This window comes from Molothrus aeneus, chromosome 29 (genome assembly GCF_037042795.1).
Source record: "Molothrus aeneus isolate 106 chromosome 29, BPBGC_Maene_1.0, whole genome shotgun sequence".
In the NCBI taxonomy this organism is placed as follows: Eukaryota; Metazoa; Chordata; class Aves; order Passeriformes; family Icteridae; genus Molothrus; species Molothrus aeneus.
The window spans coordinates 3,636,984-3,658,062 of NC_089674.1; the positions used below are offsets into that span (position 1 = coordinate 3,636,984).

Genomic DNA, 21,079 nt, shown 5'->3' on the forward strand with positions numbered 1-21,079 from the left:
CGGGACAGTTCCCCCCCGGCCCCAAAAATGGGATGGAGGATGGAGGAGGTGCGTGGGAATGCTGGTACCCACACAGGACCCCCGCGGAATGGGGGTGCAGAGCCCAAGGGCGGCGGACGGACGGACGGACTTTTTGTTTTGCACGTGGTAAACACCCTTCTTGGAGGGACGAAGCTTTTTTGCGGGTGGGGGGGTGGGAGAGCACCCCAAAAACCTCATTGTTCCCCAAATTTCTGCGAGGGGGTGCCCACGCATGAACCCTCTCTGTGGTGGTGCCGGCGGGCCGTGGGGCTGCAGAGGACCCTGAGGGGGGCGTCGCACTACAGGACTCCCGTGAGGGCGTTAAATAAAGGGCTGAGTGACCCCCCAAAAATGTCCCCCCCAGCGCTGCCCCCGGTGCCCGGTCCGGAGAGCCGGGAACTGCCCGTCACAAAGATGGCGCCACCGCCCTCACATAGGGATGGGCAATGCCAACCACAAAGATGGCGGCTCATTGCCAAGCCCGCCGTGCCCTCAGCAAAGATGGCGGCGGCAGCGTCGCGCCAGGAAGGGCGCGCCGTGCGTGACGCATGCGCAGTGTGGGCGGCGAGCCCGTGGCTGCCCGGGCAGGGTGAGGGGCGGCGTGGCGGGGGAGGGGGGGGAAATTTGGGGGGGTCCGCGGGGTCCTGAGGGGTGCGAGGTGGGGGATGAGACCCCTGGGGAGCGAGGGGAGAGGGGGCCCTGTTTGGGAGTGTATGAGGGGGTGGGAATGCTGGGGAGAGGGGTGAGAGGGGGTGAAGGGGGGCAGGGAGGGGGCTGAGATCCCTGGGGAGGGGGCGCAGGGCGGCCATGGGGGGGGTGAGGCCCGTGAGGAGGGGGCTGAGATCCCTGGGGAGGGGGCACAAGGGGGTCCTGTTTGGGGTGTATGGAGGGGCTGGGAAACCTGGGGAGGGGGGACAAGGGGGTCCCGTTTGGGATGTATGGGGGGGGTTGAGATCCCTGGGGAGGGGGCGCAGGGCGGCCCTGGGGGGGTGAGGCCCGTGAGGAGGGGGCTGCGAGGGGGATTGGGGGCTGCGAGGGGGTCATGGGGGGCTGAACCCCTGGGGAGGGGGGACAAGAGGGGGCTGGGGAGAAAGGGAGGGACTGAGAACCTTTGGGAGAGGGAGCAGGGGAGGGGTGGGGACTGGGAAAGCTGGGGAGGGGGCACAAGGGGGTCGGGGGGAGTGCGGGGGGAACACAACCACCCTGGGTCACAGGGATCTTGTTTGGGGGTACAGGGGGTTCACCGTTGGGGTGGGTGCAGTTCTGAGCCCATCTGGGGGTTCACTGTTGGGGTGGGTGCAGTTCTGAGCCCAGTTTGGGGGTGCAGGGGGTTCAGTGTTGGGGTGGGTGCAGTTCTGAGCCCATTTGGGGTTCATTACTGTGGCGGGTGCAGTTCTGAGCCCATTTGGGGTTCATTACTGTGGTGGGTGCAGTTCTGAGCCCATTTGGGGGATCAGTGTTGGGGTGGGTGCAGTTCTGAGCCCATTGGGGGGATCAGTGTTGGGGTGGGTGCAGTTCTGAGCCCATTTGGGGGATCAGTGTTGGGGTGGGTGCAGTTCTGAGCCCATTTGGGGGTTCATTACTGTGGTGGGTGCAGTTCTGAGCCCATTTGGGGTTCATTACTGTGGCGGGTGCAGTTCTGAGCCCATTTGGGGGTTCATTACTGTGGTGGGTGCAGTTCTGAGCCCATTTGGGGTTCATTACTGTGGTGGGTACATTTCCGAGCCCAGTTTGGGGTTCATCCCCCCTGAGCGTGGCCCCTCCCCGCAGGATGGCCGAGGGGGGCTCTGGCAGCTCGGGCTCCCCGGGCAGCCTCCGGCCGGGGGGGGCCCGGGGGGTGCTGGGCAGGCGCCCCCCCGCGCCCCCCCTGAGCCCGGGCCGCCTGCCCTCCATCCGCTCCCGAGACCTCACCCTGGGCGGCGTCAAAAAGGTGAGACCCCGCCCCCCCCCTTTCCCAAATTGGGGTCACCCAGTATCCAGTCGGGTGACCCCCATGGCAGGAGAGATGATGAGGAGAAATTCATTGATATTAGAAGGCGAATTAATTTAATGATATTAATTTTATTAGCTAATTAATTTAATTAATTTAATTGTTTAATTATAGTAATAATATAATATAATATAATATAATATAATATAATATAATATAATATAATATAATATAATATAATATAATATAATATAATATAATGTTATATTATATTAATAGTATAATACAGTATAATGTAATGTAATATAAATATAATGTCATACTGTATTAATTATATTATATTATGCTATATCTGTTGTTAATATAATATACTATAATATAATATTATGTTATAGTATATTATATCATACTATATTTATTATTTATATTCTATTCTATTTTATGGTATTATTTTATTTTATTTTATTATAATCATATTACTTTATTATGCTATATTATATTATATTATGTTATATTAATTATATTATAGTATAGTATAGTATTTTATAGTATATTGTATAATAGTATTTCTTACTATATTTATTATTAATATACTATACTATAATATAATCTACTATAATCTACTATAATATTATAGTATACTATATTATATTATAGTATATTATATCATACTATATTTATTGGTTATATTATATTATATTATGTTATGTTATATTATATTATATTATATTATATTATATTATATTATATTATATTATATTATATTATATTATATTATATTATATTATATTATATTATATTATATTATATTATATTATATTATATTATATTATATTATTACATCTAAACTGGATTTGCTAAGTATTTTAACTTTGCACACACCTGCACAGATTCTCATGACTTTTAGCTGACAGTCCCACCTCACACACACACTTGGCCCTGATAGGCCAAGGCAATAAAACACCATCACTTTGGGGGAACCATTTTTATGTTGTATTTTACTTTTTGCACAAACACAGGCACAGCAAATGAGATAAGAATTGTTTTTCCTTTCTCTGAGGTTCAGAGAATGTGAAACCCAGAAATATTCTTGGCAAGAATTGTGCCTTGCTTTCTCTGTGAGGAGAAATGTGGTGACACATTTCACACCTCACACCCCGTGTCCCCAGAGTGGCTCTGGGGTGGCTGTGACAGCCTGAGGGATTTGGGGATGATTTTTTCCCTCTGTTTTTCCCCACAGAAAACTTTCACCCCCAACATCATCAGCAGGAAGATCAAGGAGGAGTGAGTGGTGCCCCTGGGTGACGTGGGGGGCACAGGGGTGGTTTGGGGTCTGGAGCATCTCTGTGAGGGGAGGGACTGTGGGAGGTGGGGCTGGTTGGTCTGGAGAAGGGAGGAGTGAGAGGGGATCCCACTGATCCATGGAAATACCCCAAATACCCATGGGAATTCTCAGATATCCATATAAATATCCCAAACATTCATGTAAATATCTCAGATATCCATGGAAATATCTCAAATATCCATGGAAATTCTCAGAAAACCATATAAATATCCTAAATATCCACACCAATATCCCAAATATCCGCACACCAATATCTCTGGGTGATGTGCAGAAGTCTCTTCCCCAGGCCCATGTCCTGACAGGGGACAGGGGGCAGGGCTGGGGGCGATATGGGGCTGATGTGGGGCTGATGTGGGGGCAATATGGGGGTGATATGGGGCTGATGTGGGGGCGATGTGGGGGTGATGTGGGAGTGATGTGGGGGTGATATGGGGCTGATGTGGGGGTGATGTGGGGGTAATATGGGGCTGATGTAGGGGCAATGTGGGGCTGATGTGGGGCTGATGTGGGGCTGATGTGCCCACTCTGCCCCAGGCCCTGTGTCCTGGCAGGGGCAGGGGCAGGTGCTGGGCTGGGGGCAGCAGGGAGGGCTGAGGGCAGGGGGTAGGGGCAAGGGACAGGGTCAGGGACAGGGCTGGGGGTGATGGGGGGCTGATATTGGGGTGATGTGATGTGGGGCTGATGTGCCCACTCTGCCCCCAGGCCCCGTGTCCTGGCAGGGGGAAGGGTCAGGGGCAGGGCTGGGGGTGATGTGGGGCTGATATTGGGGTGAGGTGATGTGGGGCTGATGTGCCCACTCTGCCCCCAGGCCCCGTGTCCTGGCAGGGGCAGGGCTGGGGGTGATGTGGGGTTGATGTGGGGCTGATGTGGGGGTTCTGTGCCCGCTCTGCCCCCAGGCCCTGTTTCCTGGCAGGGGCAGGAGGAAGGGGCAGGGCTGGGGTTGATTTGTGACTGATGTGGGGGTTCTGTGCCCGCTCTGCCCCAGGCCCCGGGAGGATGTGGTGGTGAAGAAGGAGAAGAAGGAGCGGGAGCGGCAGCGGGACGGGCACGGCCGGGGCCGGAACCGGCCCGAGGTCATCCAGTCCCACTCCATCTTCGAGCAGGGCCCTGCTGAAATGATGAAGAAGAAAGGTAAGGGGAGCTCCCCTCTGGGTGTTTTTGGGGAGTTCCCACCTTGGGGTGACCCTGGGCTGCTCCTGTGTCCCCAGCAGGCTCCTGGGACAGGAGCGTGGACGTGTCCGACTTCGGCCCTTCCCACATCATCAACATCAAGAAGGAGAAGAGGGAGACGGACGAGGAGACCAAGCAGATCCTGAGGATGCTGCAGAAGGATGATGTCAGTGGGCATGGAAGGGGTGGCTTTGGTGCCACTGGGGTGTGCTGAGTGTCCCCTGTGCCTCCAGGGCAGTGCTGAGTGTCCCTTGTGTCCCTGCAGTGGTGCTGAGTGTCCCTTGTGTCACTGGGGCAGCGCTGAGTGTCCCCTGTGCCACTGGAGTGTGCTGAGTGTCCCTTGTGTCACTGGGGCAATGCTGAGTGTCCCTTGTGTCACCAGGGCAGTGCTGAGTGTCCCCTGTGCCCCCCGGGGTGCTGATTGTCCCCTCCCTGTCCCCACAGTTCCTGGATGACCCAGGGCTGAAGAACGACATCCGGAACAAGCCGGTGCAGCTGCCCCTGGCCCACTCGGGCTGGCTCTTCAAGGAGGAGGTGGCAGAGCAGGAGGACACACAGCCATGGCTGCCTGCAGCCAAGGAGGAGAAGATGGAGCTGGACCCGCCAGCAGTGAAAGGTGGGGCTGGGCTGGGCTGGGTTGGGTTGGGTTGGGTTGGGTTGGGTTGGGTTGGGCCAGGCCAGGCTGGGTTGGATTGGGTTAGGCTGGGCTGGGCTGGACCAGGCTGGGCTGGGCTGGGTTGGGTTGGGTTGGGTTGGGTTGGGTTGGGTTGGGTTGGGTTGGGCCAGGCCAGGCTGGGTTGGATTGGGTTAGGCTGGGCTGGGCTGGGTTGGGTTGGATTGGGTTGGGTTGGGTTGGGTTGGGTTGGGCCAGGCCAGGCCAGGCTGGGTTGGATTGGGTTAGGCTGGGCTGGGCTGGACCAGGCTGGGCTGGGCTGGGTTGGGTTGGATTGGGTTGGGTTTGGCTGGGCTGGGCTGGGAGAGGTAAAACCACCAAGAGCTGCTAGCTCTTGTATCCGAGTATAAAACCTCAGTCTCCTTACTTTCAAAGGATAATAGTAATCCAATGGTTTTAGGAGCCACTCATCTTGGTGCAAGCCCAAGTGAAAGTAATGGACCTCTCACTAGTCCTAAACACATTCATACTCTTTACCCAAGTAACCCTCCCCACCCCCATCCTATTTCCTCTTCTATCCAACAACCTCAGAAACACTCCCAGCACAATTACAAACACAGTCAAAGCCTCCTTCTTAATCAGCCTAATCCCAATAACAATCTACATCCACTCTGGAGCAGAAAGCCTCACCTCCTTCTGGGAATGAAAGTTCATTATAAACTTCAAAATCCCCATCAGCCTAAAAATAGACTCCTTTACCTTCTTCCCCACTGCACTGTTCCCATCATGATCTGTCCTACAATTTGCAACATGATATATGGCCTCAGACCCCTACTCATCGCCATACTCATCCTCATCATCGCCAACAACTGGGCTGGGCTGGGCAGGGCAGGGCTGGGCACACAGCAGGGACAAGCTGGGGGTGTCCCCTCTGTCCCCTGCCCTCTGCAGTGAAGGAGGAGCCGTGTGAGGAGGATCCCAAGCCGGCCCAGCCCAAGGGCCCCCCCGGGTTCCCACGGGATGTGTCGGCGGCTGAGCTGCTGCAGAGGCTGAGCCTGGCCCAGGAGGAGGAGCTGCTGTTCCTGCAGCTCCCTGACACCCTGCCCGGGCAGCCCCCCAGCCACGACTCCAAACCCAGCAAAGCTGAGCTGCACAGCGAGGATGGGCAGGTGCTGCTGGTGAAGCAGGAGAAGAGCCAGGTAGGGGCACGGGGGGGGTGTTCTCTCATCCCCTCCCCTTCTGTAGTGTCACCTCCAAGCCCATGAGGATGTCCCTCCATCCCATGGTGTCCTTTCCACCCCATCCTGGGATGTCCCTCCATCCCATGGTGTCACTGTTCCGCCATCCTGTGGTGGCCTTTCTCCTCCAATCCTTTGCTGTCCCCTCATCCCATGGTGCTGTCAGCCCCCATCCCATGCTGTGATCCCAATCCTACGGTGTGATCCCAGTCCCAGGGTATGATCCCAGTCCTGTAGGTAATCCCAATCTCACAGGATAATCCCAATCCCGTAGAGTGATCCCAGTCCTGTGGGCTGATCCCAATCCCAGGGGCTGCTCCCAGTCCCAGTGGGATGATCCCAGTCCTGTAGGGTAATCCCAATCTCACAGGATAATCCCAATCCCATAGAGTGATCCCAGTCCCAGGGGGGCTGATCCCAGTCCCAGACGCCAATCCCAGTCCCAGTGGGATGATCCCAGTCCCAGTGGGATGATCCCAGTCCCAGGGGGGATGATCCCAGTCCCAGGGGGGATGATCCCAATCCCAGTGGGATGATCCCAGTCCCAGGGGGGATGATCCCAATCCCAGGGGACGATCCCAGTCCCAGGGGGGATGATCCCAATCCCAGTGGGATGATCCCAGTCCCAGGGGGGATGATCCCAATCCCAGGGGGGATGATCCCAATCCCAGGGGGGATGATCCCAGTCCCAGGGGCTGATCCCAATCCCAGTGGGATGATCCCAATCCTGCTGTGCTGTGCAGGAGGCCAAGCAGGCAGAGAACATCTGCACCCTGGCCGACCTCCCCGAGGGCCAGGTGGGGAAGCTGCTCATCCGAAAGTCAGGAAAAGTGCAGCTGGTGCTGGGCAAGGTCACCCTGGACGTGACCATGGGCACCCCCTGCTCCTTCCTACAGGTATGGAAGGGACACTGGCACCCAATCTGGGGAGTTTGACCCCGAAAGAACCCCACTGGGGGGGGTCGTGCTGGCTCTTGGCCATGCTGACAGTGGGGAAGGGTCCTGCTGGTCCCCTCTGGGAGCAGTGGGGTCTCCCAGGGGTTCCTGTGGCTCAGGGCTGTTTGTGCCCCCTGGAACAGGAGCTGGTGTCCGTGGGCATCGGGGACAACCGCACGGGTGAGATGATGGTGCTGGGCCACGTCAGGCACAAGCTCGTCTGCTCCCCGGATTTCGAGGCTCTCCTGGAGCACCGGCACCGATAGCCCAGGGGGTCTCACTCCCCCAGACCCCAGGATGGACCCTCAGCCCCTCCAGATGTGCCTTTGGGACGTGGGCAGGGGGTGGGGCGGGTGATCCCAATCCCGTGCTGGGATCCCGAGGGATCCAGAGCCGGCTCCCAGCTCCCTCCAGCCCCGCAGGTGTCCAGCCGTGTCCCCCACACCAGTGGCTCCCCCCAGTGCCAAACGGGGATCTCGGGGTGTATGGGGGCTGTGGGGTGTCCCCCAGCTCTGTGGACATGTTGGTGGGAGCAGGACACGCGTCCTGGGGGAAAAACCTGGAATAAAACCTCTTTTCCCCCTGTGTCAGTCTGGTTTTGTCACCTCTGCTGGGCCCTGCGAGGCCTTGGGGTCCCTGGGTGTGGCTGCAGCGGGTGGGGGGCACTGGGTGACCCCCACCCTGTCCTGGGGGGTGACAGGGCTGTCATCGTGGAGCCAAAGCTCCCTGGATGCCACCAGCCCCGGGGCAGGGAGCAGGGATGGGGACACTGACCACCAGGGATGGGGACACTGACCACCTGGGCAGGACTGGGCCTGCACTTGCCCCTCTCACATTGATCTCCCACCCCATCCCATCCTAAACACCCCCCCCCCATCTGACCCTACTCTCCCAATTCTATATTATCCCAATTCCATATTATCCCCAACTCCTGCCCCATGACACCCCATCCCATATTACCCCTGCTTCCCATCCCATCCCATCCCATCCCATCCCATCCCATCCCATCCCATCCCATCCCATCCCATCCCATCCCCACCTTCCTGTCCCATTTTACCCCTCCAATTCCATCTCATCCCCCCTTCTGCCCCATTGCATCCTTCCCATCCCACCCCATCCCCTTTTACCCCTTGAATTCCATTTTAACCCTCTCCTGCCCATCCCATTTTACCCTCCCAATTCCACCTTAACCCTTTCCTGCCCATCCCATTTTACCCTCTCGAATTCCATCTTAACCCTCTCCTGCCCGTCCCATTTTACCCCCAATCCCATATTATTCCCCCCACCCCTTCTCTCCCCCGATCGTGCCTTCCTTTCCTCCCATCATGCCCGCTCCCTATTTTGCATAACCCCGCCCATTCTCCCATCTGACCACGCCCCCTTTCCCACCCCCGCCCTTTCCTCGCCCGCTTCCCTCCGCCCGGGCGCGCGGCGTTGTGGGCGTGTCCTCGCCGCCGCCCAATCAGCGCCGCGTCCGCTCGTGGGCGGGGCTGCGCGTGCGCTCGGGGCGGCGGCGGCGGCGTGGCCGCGGCTCCGGGCGCGCCTCGACGGGGCGGCCATGGACCCGCCGCGGCCCTTCCGCCCGCCCGGGCCCGCCGTGCCCATGGCCAGGGGGCTCCGCGGCCTCGCCGCCTTCTCCCCTCGCTTGCCCTCGCCCGGCCCCGCCCAGCCCCGAGCCGCCACCTCGCCGTTACCCGCGCTGTTCCGCGGGCTGGGCCTGGATGAGCGGCCTCTGGAGCGGCCCCTCGGTAGGTGCCGGTGGTGCGGGGGTGCAGGGGGCCCGGCGCGCCCCGCTCCGCCGCTCACGGTGGCTGTGCTCCCGCAGGCCGGGGCGGCGCTGGCGATGCGAAGGCTGCGGCTCCGCCCGGCCCGGTGCAGCGGCTGACGGAGGAGAAGGACAAGGGGGCAGCGCTGGCGGCGCTCCCCACGCGTGGGCAGTGAGTCCCCCACAGGCCTGAACCCCCAAACCCTCAGTGCCCGCCCTCCTCTGCGCCCTCCTGTCCCCCTTCATCTTTCCTGTCCCCCTCTGTCTTTCCCTGTCCCCCTCCATCTTTCTTGTCCCACTCCATCTTTCCTGTCCCTCCTGTCCCCTTCTTTGTTCTGCCCCCATTCCTTCTCCCCCTTCATCCCCTCTGTCTCCCCCTGACCCGTAAATCCGCCCTATTCCTTTATTCCCTCTGTTTTCTCCATCCCCCCTTTCCCTCCCATCCCTTTATCCCAAAATTCAGCTGTTTTGAGCCCCCAGGCTGCTGTGGGGCAGGAGGAATAGGGGCATTTCGGGGGGTCGGGCTCGTCGCTGGGGGTTTGCAGCCAGGCCACCCCCAGTGTGTCCCCAGCGTGTGCCAGGGCTCACCGCAGCCCCCCCTGGGGACGCAGGATCCTGTGGAAAGGCAGAGGGGACGCGCTGCCCACAGCGCCTGGACGAGCCGTGCCCGCCCCGTGCCCACCCAGCCCCCAGCCCTGCCCGACGCCCGTGCCCTCCCCGGAGACCCCCCCAGCTGCTGCCAGGCCGTAAGTGGCGTCCCCAGCCCCCCGTTTTGGGGTGCAGGTGCTGCTGGGTCGCTGCTGACCCCCTGTCCCTTGCAGGGCCCACGGGACGAAGGTGGTGGCCAAGGGAGCCACCATCCCCGTGGGGCTGAACTTTGTGAAGATCCACTGCCAGAACGAAGCTGTCTACCAGTACCACGTGACCTTCAGGTGATAATGGGGGGCCGGGGTCCCCCACAGCCCCTCGAGGTGTCCCCAGGCAGAGCCCTCTGTGTCCCTCCTGCTGTCCAGGCTTCCATGAGGTGGAGCGGCCCTGGCACAACAAAGAGCTCTGGGTTTTTGCTTTCAGGGGGGATTTTTGGGGGGCTGAGCGAGGTCTGGGGGGGCAGAGGAGGGAGAAAAGGCCCTGTGTGCCCCCAGCCCCGAGGTGGAGTGCAAGGCTGCCCGCTTTGCCATGCTGAAGGAGCAGCACGCCGTGACCGGGGACGTGATGGCCTTTGACGGCTCCATCCTCTTCCTGCCCATCCAGATCCCCAAGGTAAGGGGTAGGGGGGGGTCTCCCCCGGTTTGGGGGTACGGGGGTGCCCCTGTTTTGGGTGAGGGAACCCCCTCTGGCCCTGCCAAAGGTCAGCCTGAAGGCTCAGAGGAGCAGCGACAGGGAGGAGATCTTCATCAACATCCAGATGACCAAAATCCTGGAGCCCAGCTCGGATCTCTGCATCCCCTTTTACAACGTGGTGTTCCGCAGGTGAGAGACCAGAGAGACCCTCCCTGAGCTCCAGGGACAAGACCCCTTCCTCCTCCTTCCTGTCAGTCCTCATCCAGCCCTGCTTTTCCTTCCTTAGGGTGATGAAAATCTTAAACATGAGCCTGGTTGGGAGACATTTCTTTGAGCCTGCCCAGGCCACCACCCTACAGAAATACAGGTGGGTGCTGGCACCTTCCTTCCCACAGAGTCATCCCTGTTTCCCTGGAAACTGGGAAGTGTTCCCAGGTCAGCCTGACTTTGGCTGTTCTGAGAAGTTGGGAGCTGGGAAATGAATCCCTGAGTTTTGGGGGGTTCCTTGGCTGCTCTGGGCTAACCCAGGCCTCTTTCCCTCCGGGCACAGCCTCCACATCTGGCCGGGATACGCCGTCAGCATCCGGAGGAAGGACGGGGGGCTCTTCCTCATGGTGGACGCCATCCACAAGATCATCCGCAGCGAGTCCGTGCTGAGCGTGATGTGAGAGCAGCAGCAAAACCCCACAGGCTCTGGGGACAGGGGTGTTGTAATTTTGGGATGGCACAGGGGGGGAGCATTCCGTGCCTCTCCTCTTTTCCCAGGCAAACCATCCACTCCCAGAGCCAGAGGACGTTCCAGGACGAGTGCACCAAGCAGCTGGTGGGGAGCGTGGTCATGACTCGCTACAACAACCGCACCTACCGCGTGGATGACATCGACTGGGACAAGACCCCCAAGGACACTTTCACCCTGGCCAGCGGGCAGGAGATCACCTTTGTGGAGTACTACAGGTGAGGAGCAGCTGCTGGAGCTGGATCATCCCCTGGGAATGGGCAGGGGCTGATCCGAGGTGGGGCAGTGGGAGCAGGGAGGTTTCGCTGCCCATGGTGGGGGTTTGGGTTTCCATTCCAAACCGAAATTCCAGGCTTGTGTGACACTGCTGTTTTTCCAGCAAGACCCACGGGATCACCATCAGGGAACTGGACCAGCCCCTGCTCGTCCACAAGCCAAAGGAGAAGCAGACACCAGAGGGGATGGTGAGCCAGGCACAGAGATCCATGGGCTGCTCTGGGCTCCTCCATGGGCCGCTCTGGGCTCCTCCAGCCCAGAGAGATCCATGGGCTGCTCTGGGCTCCTCCAGCCCCGAGAGATCCAGATCCATGGGCTGCTCTGGGCTCCTCCAGCCCAGAGAGATCCAGATCCATGAGTTGCTCTGGGCTCCTCCATGGGCTGCTCTGGGCTCCTCCATGGGCTACTCTGAGCTCTATCTATGAGCCCAGAGAGATCCAGATCCATGAGTTGCTCTGGGCTCCTCCATGGGCTGCTCTGAGCTCTATCTATGAGCCCAGAGAGATCCAGATCCGTGGGCTGCTCTGGGCTCCTCCAGCCCCTGGGGAGAGCAGGAGTTCCCAGCCCCTGGAATGCTGACGGTGCCTCTCCCTCCCTGCAGCGCCAGCTGAAGATGGTGCTGCTCGTGCCAGAGCTCACCTTCCTCACCGGCCTCTCCGACCTCCGCAAGAACAGTCGCATGCTGAAGGTCAGAGCCTGCCTCGTGCCCCGCTCCCAGCTTTGCCCGGGGTTTCCCAGGGTTTGTGGGGAGCCCTGCCCTGCTCCCAGCTTTGCCCGGGGTTTGTGGGGAGCCCTCCCTCACCTCTGGGTGTTGCTGCTGCAGGAGGTGATGTGGGAGATGATCCAGAGTCCCCAGCAGCACTACCAGCGCCTCACCGGCCTCCTGCGCCGCATCCGCGACACCCCGGAGGCTTCCCAGGAGCTGCAGCGCTGGGGGCTGGTCCTGGCCACTGATATCTACAGGGTAAGGGCTGTGGGGCTCCTGGCCCTCCCCTGGGCCCCAGGCAGAGGAGGCAGCTCCGGAGATTCCCGCTCTGCCCAGACCCAGGGTCACATCCTGCCCGTGGAGCGCATCAACCTCCGGCACCGCTCCTTCCTTCCCGCCGAGGAGCTGGGCTGGCACCGCGAGGTGACGAAGGAGGTGCCCATCGCCGTGGTGAGCAGAGCCTGCCCCGCTGGGCACAGCTGGGCTGGGTTTTCCTGAGCGCTGGCGTTCTGCCTGAGCCCCTTCCAGCACAAACCCTTCCCTTGTTTGTGTTGGATTTGCGCTCCAGCCTGTTTTTCCAGAGGAGTTGGAGGTATGTGGCTGTGCTGTCTGCTTTCCCACCTCATCCCAGGGTGGAGGGAGCCTTTCACATGCAGGAATTGGCTGCAATTCAGTCCAAATTTCTCTTGGGCCACTTTCCCTTTTCCAGATTCCCCTCTGTGCTCCAGATTTCTCTTGGGCCACTTTCCCTGTTCCAAATTCCCCTCTGTGCTGCAGGTTCCTCTTGGCCCAGATTCCCTCTCCCAAATTCCCCTTTGTGCTCCGGATTTCTTTTGGGTCACTTCCCTTTTCCCAAATTCCCTCTGTGCTGCAGATTTCTCTTGGGCCACTTTCCCTCTCCCAAATTCCTCTCTGTTCTGCAGGTTCCTCTTGGGCCAAATTCTCTCTCCCAAATTCCCCTTGGTGCTGCAGATTTCTCTTGGGCCACTTTCCCAAATTCCCCTCTGTGCTGCAGGTCCCTCTTGGCCTGAATTCCCTCTCCCAAATTTCCCTCTCCCAAACTCCCTGCTGTGCTCCAGGTTCCTCTAGGCCCACTTTTCCTCTCCCAGATTTCCCTCTGTGCTTGGTAGGTTTCTCCTCTCCCAAACAGGAACGTGCTGCATGGACTAGATTGCAGAAACAGCCCCAAACCACGGCCTGTGCTGGCTTTTCTCCCAGATCTCCATCAATTCCTGGCTCCTGATCTATCCCAAGAGGCTGCAGCACCTGGCCAAGGACCTGCTGGCATCCATGAGGAGCAGCTGTGGGGCCATGGGGATGCAGGTGGGACAGCCCTCGGTGCAGGAGCTGCGGGATGATCGCATCGAGACCTACGTGAGGGCCATCCAGAGCTCCTTGGGGAGCCAGGTGAGGAGCAGGGACAGCCCTGGGGGATCACTGGGAGGGTGGGATGGGAGTCCAGAGCATCCAGAGCTCCTTCGGGAGCCAGGTGAGAAGCAGGGAGATCTTTGGGAAGATGGGATGGGAGCCCAGAGCATCCAGAGTTCTTTAGGAAGCCAGGTGAGGACCAAGGAGATCTTTGGGAAGGTGGGATGGGAGCCCAGAGCATCCAGAGCTCCTTGGGAAGACAGGTGAGGAGTGGAGATCATTGAGAAGGTGGGAGGGGAGCCCACATCAGGGCCATCCAGAGCTCCTTGGGGAGCCAGGTGAGGAGCAGGGAGATCTTTGGGAAGGTGGGATGGGAGCCCAGAGCATCCAGAGCTCTTTGGGAAGCCACAAGGAGCAGGGACATCCCTGGGGGATCTTTGGGAAGCACTGGAGGGAAGCTCAGCCTGCAGAAGAAGAGGCTCAGAGGGACCTTATTTTTCCCTAAAAACCCATGACAGGGGTGTGAAGTCAGGTGGGGTTGGGAACAAAGGACAGGACGAGAGGGAACAGCCCCAAGCTGTGCCTGGGGAGGCTCAGGTTGGACTCCAGGAGGAATTTTTTCATGGAAAGGGGGGTTAAATACAGGAAAGGTGGTTAAATTTTCTCTCATGGAAAGAGGGGTTAAATACAGGAAGGGTGGTTAAATTTCCTTTCGTGGAAAGGGGGGTTAAATACAGGAAAAGTGTTTCATGGAAAGGGGGGTTAAATACAGGAAAAGTGGTTAAATTTCCTTTCATGGGAAGGGGGGTTAAATACAGAAAAAGTGGTTAAATTTCCTTTCATGGGAAGGGGGGTTAAATACAGGAAAAGTGGTTAAATTTCCTTTCATGGGAAGGGGGGTTAAATACAGGAAAAGTGGTTAAATTTCCTTTCATGGGAAGGGGGGTGAAATCCAGGAATGGGCTGCCCAGGGAGGCAGTGGAGTCCCCGTCCCTGGAGGTGTGGATGTGGCACTTGGGGACGTGGGTCACTGGTAACCTTGGGTTTGGCTCAGTGCTCCAGGAGGGCTTTTCCAACCTGAACAATTCCATGATTCCCCTCAGGACAAGGTGCAGCTGCTCCTGTGCATCATCCCTGGTGGCCGGGACGACGTCTATGGGGCCATCAAGAAGCTTTGCTGTGTGCAGAGCCCTGTGCCCTCCCAGGTGGGCTGGGACCCCCATCCCTGGCCATCCCTGCCTGTCTCCAGCCTCACTTTTCCCTGAGTTTTCCCTCTCCACAGGTCATCAATGCCCAGTCCCTCGTGGGCCATCCTGGCAAGATCAGGAGCGTGGTGCAGAAAGTTCTGCTGCAGATCAACTGCAAGCTGGGCGGGCAGCTCTGGGGGGTTGATATCCCTCTGGTAAGGCAGGAACACCCTGGCCAGAGGCCTGGGATGAGCCTGGAAGCTCTAGAGGGGTTGGATTGTTGTTGGATTGTTGTTGGATTATTGTTGGATTATTGTGGGCTGGATGAACCAGCTGGAGAATCGGGGTTGGCTTCTCTTGGGTGCTCATGAGTCCCTTGGAGCTGGAGGGATCCAAGCTTGGAGGTGCCTGTTTGATCCCTAAATCCCACCTGGCTGTTTTTCCCCCTTCCAGAAGCAGCTGAGGGTTGTTGGCATGGATATTATCCCTAAATCCCACCTGCCTTTTGTTGGCATGGACATTGCCCCTAAATCCTACCTGCCCCTGTACCCTCCATTATCCCTAAATGCCATCTGCCTTCTCCCTTTCCAGAAGGAGCTGAGTGTTGTGGGCATGGACATTATCCCTAAATCCCACCTTTTTTCCCCTTGCCAAAAACAGCTCAGAGTTTTGGGCATGGCCATTCTCCCTAAATCCCACCTGCCTTTCCCTGCTCCATTATCCCTAAATCCCACCTCTCTTCCTCTCTCTAGAAGCAGTTCACAGTTGTGGGCAGGGCCATTATCCCTAATTCCCACCTCTGTTCCCCTCTCCAGAAGCAGCTGATGGTCATGGGCATGGCCATTATCCCTAAATCCCATCTTCCCCCTCCAGAAGCAGCTGATGGTCGTGGCCATGGCCATTATCCCTAAATCCCACCTCTGTTCCTCTTTCCAGAAGCAGTTCACAGTTGTGGGCATGAACATTGTCCTTAAATCCCACCTGCTTTTCCCTGCTCCATTATCCCTAAAACCCACCTCTGTTTCCCCTCCAGAAGCAGCTGATGGTCATGGGCATGGCCATTATCCCTAAATCCCACCTCTGTTTCCCCTCCAGAAGCAGCTGATGGTCATGGCCATGGCCATTATCCCTAAATCCCACCTCTGTTCCCCTCTCCAGAAGCAGCTGATGGTTGTGGGCATGGACATCCACCACAGCAGGAGCCAGGGGATGCGCTCTGTCATCGGCTTCGTGGCCAGCATGAACCAGTACGTGGCTTCCTAGGAAAGAGGGGAGGTTTTCCTTCCCTGCCCTGGCAATTTTGGGATTTCCCACCCCAAATTCCCCTTTCCTTGGCCAGGAAAGGGGTGAGGGTGCTGCTCTGCCCAAGCTGCAGTGCTCAGCCAGGTCTCCCCCAGTGCTGGGGAAGGGCTGGCAATGCTGATCCAGGGCTGGTTTGGGGTTGTACAAGGGCTCAGTGGGCTTTGCCTGGTGCTGTGGGGGCTCCTCCAGGCTGCTCATTCCCCTTTTCCATCCCCAGCATCCTCACCAAGTGGTACTCCAGGGTGGTTTTCCAGATGCCCCACCAGGAAATCGCCGACAGCCTCCGGCTCTGCCTCTCCCAAGCCCTCAAGCGCTTCTACGAGGTGAGACCGCCCAAAACCCCCCTCCTGTGGCTCCACATTCCCCCAAAACCAAGGGAAAACCTCCCAAACTTCCAGCCTGGAGACGTGCAGAGGAGCAAACCTCCCTGGCAGCCTTTGGACTGCACGTGGAGCTGGGCCAGCTCATCCTTATCTGGGGACGTGGGTTTGCTCAGGGGGAAGTGCCACGTTACAGCTCCCAGGGGCTGTCCCTTGTCCCCAGCCTGGGACAGGGCAAGGGCCAGGGAAATCCCTGCTCTTGGGATTTCCCAGAGAAACCTCATCCCTGCAAGTGTCCAAGGCCTCCTTGGAGCACCCTGGGATGGTGGGAGGTTCCCTGGGATGGCAGGGGTGGCACTGGATGGGCTTTAAGGTCCCTTCCAGCCTGAACCATTCCAGGATTCTTTGATTTTATTTCCCCATCTCTCTGTGGATGCTGCAGGAACAGCCCTGGACACTGGGAATGTGCTGGGCAGGAGAGCCTGGAGGGACAGGGAATGGCTTCCCACAGCCAGAGGGCAGGGGGTGGGAGATGGGGAAGGAATTTCCCCTGGCTGGGATAGAATTCCCAGAGCAGCTGTGGAAGTGTCCAAGGCCTCCTTGGAGCAACCTGGGGTGGTGGAAGGTTCCCTGCCATGGCAGGGATGGGATGGGATGGGATGGGATGGGATGGGATGGGATGGGATGGGATGGGATGGGATGGGATGGGATGGGCTTTAAGGTCCCTTCCAGCCCAAACCATTCCAGAATTCTTTGATTTTATTTCCCCATCTCTCTGTGGATGCTGCAGGAACAGCCCTGGACACTGAGAATTCGCTGGGCAGGAGAGCCTGGAGGGACAGGGATGGATGGGAGATGGGGAAGGAATTCCTGGCTGGGATGGAATTCCCAGAGGAGCTGTGGCTGCCCGTGGATCCCTGGAAGTGTCCAAGGCCAGCTCAGAGCACCCTGGGATAGTGGAAGGTGTCCTGCCCATGGCAGAGCATGGAATTGAGATGATTTTAAGGCTCCTTCCCACCCAAATCAGTCTGGAATTCTGTGATTAATTCAAACACATCCCTCCCCAAACCCACCCCGAGCTGCATTCCTGTGGGGACTCATTAAATTCCCAGCTCTGTCCCAACACCCAGACTTCTCCTGCCCAGGGAATATTTCCCCACCTCCCTCAGCTAATCCTGTGCATGGCAGGGAGGTAAAAAGGAGCTGATTTTGTCCATTTCCCCCCAGCTGAACCATTCCCTGCCCATGAAGATCGTGGTGTACCGGGATGGGGTCTCTGACCCCCAGCTGGACACGGTGCTCAAGTACGAGGTGCCCCAGCTCCAGAAGAGCTTCCACACCTTCCAAAATTACCAGCCCAGCCTCGTGGTCATGGTGGTACAGAAGCAGCTGAGCACCAACTTCTACTGCCTGTCAGGAGAGGAGTTTGTGTCCCCTCCCCTGGGCACCGTCATCGACCACGGCGTCACCAGCTCGGGCAGGTGAGGGGCAGAGCTGGGGCTGGGGTAAAAACCACCCTGGGGAGGGGTAAAAAACACCCCCAGGGGAAAAAATTAACCTGGGTGTAAAAAACATGGAGATGAAAATGCCCCAGGGTGGAAAAAAATCCACCCTGAATGTGAAAAAATGGCTGTAAAAGCACCCCGAGGTGCAAAAAAATGGTTGTAAAAATAGCCCAGGGTGCAAAAAAAAAACCTGAGTGCAAAAAAATTCCCAGGGTGAGAAATTGTAAAAATAGCCCAAGGTGTTGGAAAAGATCCAGCCCAAGGTGTAAATGGTGTGTAAAAGCCCCTCAGTTTGCAAGAAAATGGTTGGAAAAATACTATAAGGTGTTTTATCATTTATTGTTTTTACAAAATAAGGCACTCTGGGGTATACAAACATCTTGAGTGAAAAAAATTGTTATAAATGGTTAAAAATTTTTATTTTGCACCCCAGGGTGCATAAAAAAAAATAACCAGAGTGTAAGAAAAATGGTGGCAAAAACAATCCAGGGTGCAAAAAAATTCCTGTGGAGTGCAAAAATTAAACCCTTGTGGTTCAAAACCACCGTTCTGAGGTGTAAAAAACAGCTCAGTCTGGGCTTCAGAGCACCCTGAGGTGTAAAAATCCTCATTTTGGGGTGGAATAAAAAGAGAATTGGGGTTTGTTTTGCCCTTGCAGGGAGGATTTCTTCCTGCTGGCCCATCACTCCCGGCAGGGCTGCAGCATTCCCACGCGCTACATCTGCATGTGGAACACGGCCAACCTCAGCTCCGAGCACCTCCAGAGGTAAGGGGGGCCCTGGCACCCCAAAATCCTCCCTGGGGAGTGGAGGAGACCCTTGAAATCATCCAGAGGAAATGCAGGAGTCACGGGGTTTCTGAGATCCTGCAGCACCCCAAAGTATTGCAGAGGGAAGGGGAGGGACCCTCAAAATCATCCAGGGAAAAGTGCAGGAGTCCCAGAGTTCCTGAGATCCTGCAGCACCCCAAAATCCTCCCTGGGGAGTGGAGAAGACCCTCAAAATCATCCAGGGAAAAGGGCAGGAGTCATGGGGTTCCTGAGATCCTGCAGCACCCAAAAATCTTCTCTGGGGAGTGGGAGAGACTCCCAGAATCCTCCCTGGGCAATGGGGGAGACCCTTAAAATCATCCAGGAGTCCCAGAGTTCCTGAGATCCTACAGCACCCCAAAATATTGCAGAGGGAAGGGGAGGGACCCTCAAAATCATCCTGGGAAAAGGGCAGGAGTCCCAGAGTTCCTGAGCACCCCAAAATCCTCCCTGGGGAGTGGAGGAGACCCTCAAAATCATGCAGGGGAAATGCAGGATTTCCTGAGATCCTGCAGCATCCCAAACTACTCCAGAGGGAAGGGGAGAGACCCTCAAAATCATCCTGGGAAAAGGGCAGGAGTCCCAGAGACCCCCAGTATCCCACAGTCCCCCAAAATCCTCCCTGGAGAAGGGGAGGGACCCTCAAAATCATCCTGGGAAAAGGGCAGGAGTCATGGGGTTCCTGAGATCCTGCAGCACCCCAAAATCCTCCAGAGGAAGGGCAGGGATTTCTGCAGCTGCCCAAGATTCCACAGCCCCCCAGTTCCCTGGGCAGGATTCTTACAGCCCCCCAAAATCCTCCTTTGGGAGTGGGAGACACCCTCCAAATCCCATTTCTCCCTATTCCAGGAGGGCTCTGGACCTGGCTCCATCTCCTTTTCCGGGAATCCCAAATCCCAATTCCCTCCCTGTCCCAAGGACAGGGACAGCTGGAAGCAGGTTCTAGGAGGGATCTGGACCTGGCTCCATCCCCTTTTCCCCAAATCCCATTTCTTCCTGTTCCGGGAGGGATCTGGACCTGGCTCCATCCCCTTTTTCAGGAATCCCAAATCCCATTTCTCCCAAGGACAGGGACAGCTGGAAGCAGGTTCTAGGAGGCACCTGAACCTGGCTCCATCCCCTTTTCCAGGAACCCCAAATCTCATTTCTGGGACAGCTGGGAGCAGGTTCTGGGAGGGATGTGCACCTGGATCCATCCCCTTTCCAGGAATCCCAAATCCCATTTCTCCCTGTTCCGGGAGGGGTCTGGACCTGGCTCTGTCCCTTTTCCAGGAATCCCAAATCCCATTTCTGGGATAGCTGGGAGCAGGTTCTGGGAGGGATCTGGACCTGGCTCCATCTCCATTTCCAGGAATCCCAAATCCCATTTCTGGGATAGCTGGGAGCTGGTTCTGGGAGGGATCTGGACCTTTTCCAGGAATCCCAAATCCCGTTTCTCCCTGTCCCCAGGTTGACCTTCAAGCTGTGTCACCTGTACTGGAACTGGCCGGGCACCGTCCGTGTCCCTGCCCCCTGCAAGTACGCCCACAAGTTGGCATTCCTGGTGGGGCAGGTCCTGCACCACGAGCCCAGCGCCCACCTCTGCGAGCAGCTCTTCTTCCTTTAACCTGCCAGGACCCAGGAATCCGGGATTGCACCGGGAAATCCGGGATTGCACCGGGAAAATGGGATTGCACCTGGAATTCCCGCTGCTGTTTGCCCCCCTTGCCAAGGAGGATCTTCCTCAATTCCCTGTTCTGGTGTTAATTTATTCTTTGTTGGTTGCAGCAGCATCCCAGGGCTGTGGGGTTTTAATTTGGGAATTATCCCCATGGGGATGACCCCAAAGGAATATCCTGCTGGTTTATAGCCCTCCCTGTAAAGGGGGTTGAGTTAAAGAGCCCCAAAAGTGCTGCTGCTCCCACAGCTCATCCCTGTGCAGGTGCTGGATGTAAATCCCAAAGATTTCAGGGTTTTTTCCCCCCCAGTTTCTTGCATTTCCACGCAGGTTTAAAGTTTGGTTTTGTTTTTTTTTTTTTCCCTGGGCTTTTCCAAGCTGCTGTTAAACAAACCAAAGCTCCAGTTTGGCCGGTTCTCCCGTCCTTGAGGAGTCACTGGTTTTCCAAGGAGAATTCTTTGTGGATTCAGGTTGTTACCCCAGGGAAAGGTTGGAGTTTTCACCTATTTTAGGTGCTTTTTTTTAAGTTGGAATCCCCTCCTTTTCTCTTCCCTGTAACCAGTTTTTTGGTTCTTTCCAATAAAATCGTTGCTGGCAGCTGCTCCCCTCGTGGATTTTTGGGGGGGTGCTGGTGACCACATCCTGCCCCTCATTTTTTGGGGGATGCCAGGATGGAGCAGGGACACTCGGGGGGAGTCACAGCAGCGGTGCCACCGGGGCTGTCACCTTGTGCCCCCGGGTTAATCATTTACCCCTGTTTTATTTGCCGATCCCCACGGACTTTGGCAGCGTAGCCCAGCCTGGGGTGGGATTTAGGAACAAATCTTGGCCCTGGGGATGCTGGGCTGGGGTTTTGGGGGTCCCCCAGCTCTGCCTGACCCCATCCAGCAGCACTTTCTATCCCAGCTCTGCCTTT

General features: G+C 57.1%; 2 protein-coding genes across 4 annotated transcripts; both read left to right on the top strand.

Annotated features, from left to right (window-relative positions):
- The first annotated feature begins 226 nt into the window (after positions 1-226).
- Positions 227-7,837, top strand: POLR3D (RNA polymerase III subunit D). Of its 3 annotated transcripts, none has more exons than XM_066567190.1 (9): positions 227-610; positions 1,792-1,951; positions 3,192-3,235; positions 4,282-4,427; positions 4,505-4,632; positions 4,911-5,082; positions 6,031-6,278; positions 7,061-7,114; positions 7,396-7,837. In XM_066567190.1, exons 1-9 carry the CDS (start codon positions 570-572, stop codon positions 7,516-7,518), a joined length of 1,116 nt encoding a protein of 371 aa, XP_066423287.1. In that variant the 5' UTR covers positions 227-569; the 3' UTR covers positions 7,519-7,837. The 3 variants fall into 3 exon arrangements, with proteins under 3 accessions (XP_066423287.1, XP_066423286.1, XP_066423285.1); XM_066567189.1 differs by having other exon boundaries at positions 228-610; positions 4,508-4,632; positions 7,061-7,213; XM_066567188.1 differs by having other exon boundaries at positions 388-610; positions 7,061-7,213.
- A 973-nt stretch (positions 7,838-8,810) lies between these two features.
- PIWIL2 (piwi like RNA-mediated gene silencing 2) lies at positions 8,811-20,760 on the top strand. The gene is made up of 21 exons (XM_066567213.1): positions 8,811-9,000; positions 9,078-9,189; positions 9,629-9,763; positions 9,839-9,949; positions 10,160-10,277; positions 10,366-10,487; positions 10,585-10,665; positions 10,849-10,962; positions 11,064-11,252; positions 11,414-11,498; positions 11,912-11,998; positions 12,134-12,274; positions 12,353-12,466; positions 13,235-13,423; positions 14,488-14,589; positions 14,667-14,786; positions 15,730-15,818; positions 16,091-16,196; positions 17,421-17,674; positions 18,357-18,464; positions 19,956-20,760. Exons 1-21 carry the CDS (start codon positions 8,811-8,813, stop codon positions 20,110-20,112), a joined length of 2,724 nt encoding a protein of 907 aa, XP_066423310.1. The 3' UTR covers positions 20,113-20,760.
- The last annotated feature ends 319 nt before the right edge of the window (positions 20,761-21,079 follow it).